Genomic DNA, 846 nt, shown 5'->3' with positions numbered 1-846 from the left:
TGCGTCTGCTGGAGCCCAGGAGGATGCACAGGATAGGCGGCTTCCAAATTCTTGAAGAGTTTCCAGACCTGCTTGACAATCATGCTGACTAACCCCTCAGTCAGCGGTGAACCATTGATTCAGCAGGCATCACTGTCGAGGACCGGGTTCTTCGTAGAGGGGATGACCCTTGCGTTACTCTACGTACACCTGTCCGTGCCTCTATAAGCTAGGAATCAGCACAGTTTTGCGACCCACTGCGCTCACAATTGTGCATGCTATTAAAACCGTTGTAGTTTGCACGTTTTGAGGTCCAGCATGTGATTGTACACGCAGTCACTTGCTTTGCAGGTTTTTCGCTAGCTTCAGTTTGCTCTCTGCATTCAAGCGCCCGGAAAACACCAGGTGGTGTCCTTCGAGGCGTTTGAACTTTGCAACCTTGACGAACGTCCTTCCCCCAAGCGGACGATAATTAGCATATGTTCTCAGATTGGGAACTTGGGGGCAGCAAACTCCCCAAAGTTCAATTTAACTCCGATGGTATCTGCCTGATCAGCTCTTTGTGTGTGATATTACAGTTGCGGAGTTCGCGCTTCGCGGCGCATCATTCATAGTTCGCTCGTTGCCAGAGGTGGCACTTCTGATTGCTTTTATTGGAGCCGGAAAGGGCCCTCGTTACATTCATGGAGGTATTTGCTTTTAGTGGTAACTGTGTAGGCGTGCATGTACCTTTGCGTGTAGTAGGGGTTGACGAACGAAGAATTTGGTGTTGGCAAACATGCACAGGTTGGGATGAAGTGAGGCAATTTAGTGAACGCATCGAATGCCGTAAATGCGATGTAAAGGATTTCCATGCCGTCAGAGAAG

The 846-nt window shown here is 49.4% G+C and overlaps 1 protein-coding gene across 1 annotated transcript in view; it reads left to right on the top strand.

The window, feature by feature from the left end:
* Positions 1-92, top strand: part of EMH_0091990 (uncharacterized protein) — a gene marked incomplete at both ends in the record, with an annotated part of 1,446 nt that extends 1,354 nt beyond the window's left edge. Inside the window, one exon of the mRNA XM_013501782.1 lies at positions 2-92. Coding sequence (XP_013357236.1) covers positions 2-92 — 91 coding nt within the window. The remainder of the gene's footprint in view (position 1) is intronic.
* Positions 93-846: the final 754 nt, after the last annotated feature.

The sequence above is a fragment of the Eimeria mitis genome, genomic scaffold, assembly GCF_000499745.2.
Source record: "Eimeria mitis Houghton genomic scaffold, Emh_scaff7572, whole genome shotgun sequence".
Lineage (NCBI taxonomy): Eukaryota > Apicomplexa > Conoidasida > Eucoccidiorida > Eimeriidae > Eimeria > Eimeria mitis.
This window is presented reverse-complemented; position numbering and strand designations above follow the sequence as displayed.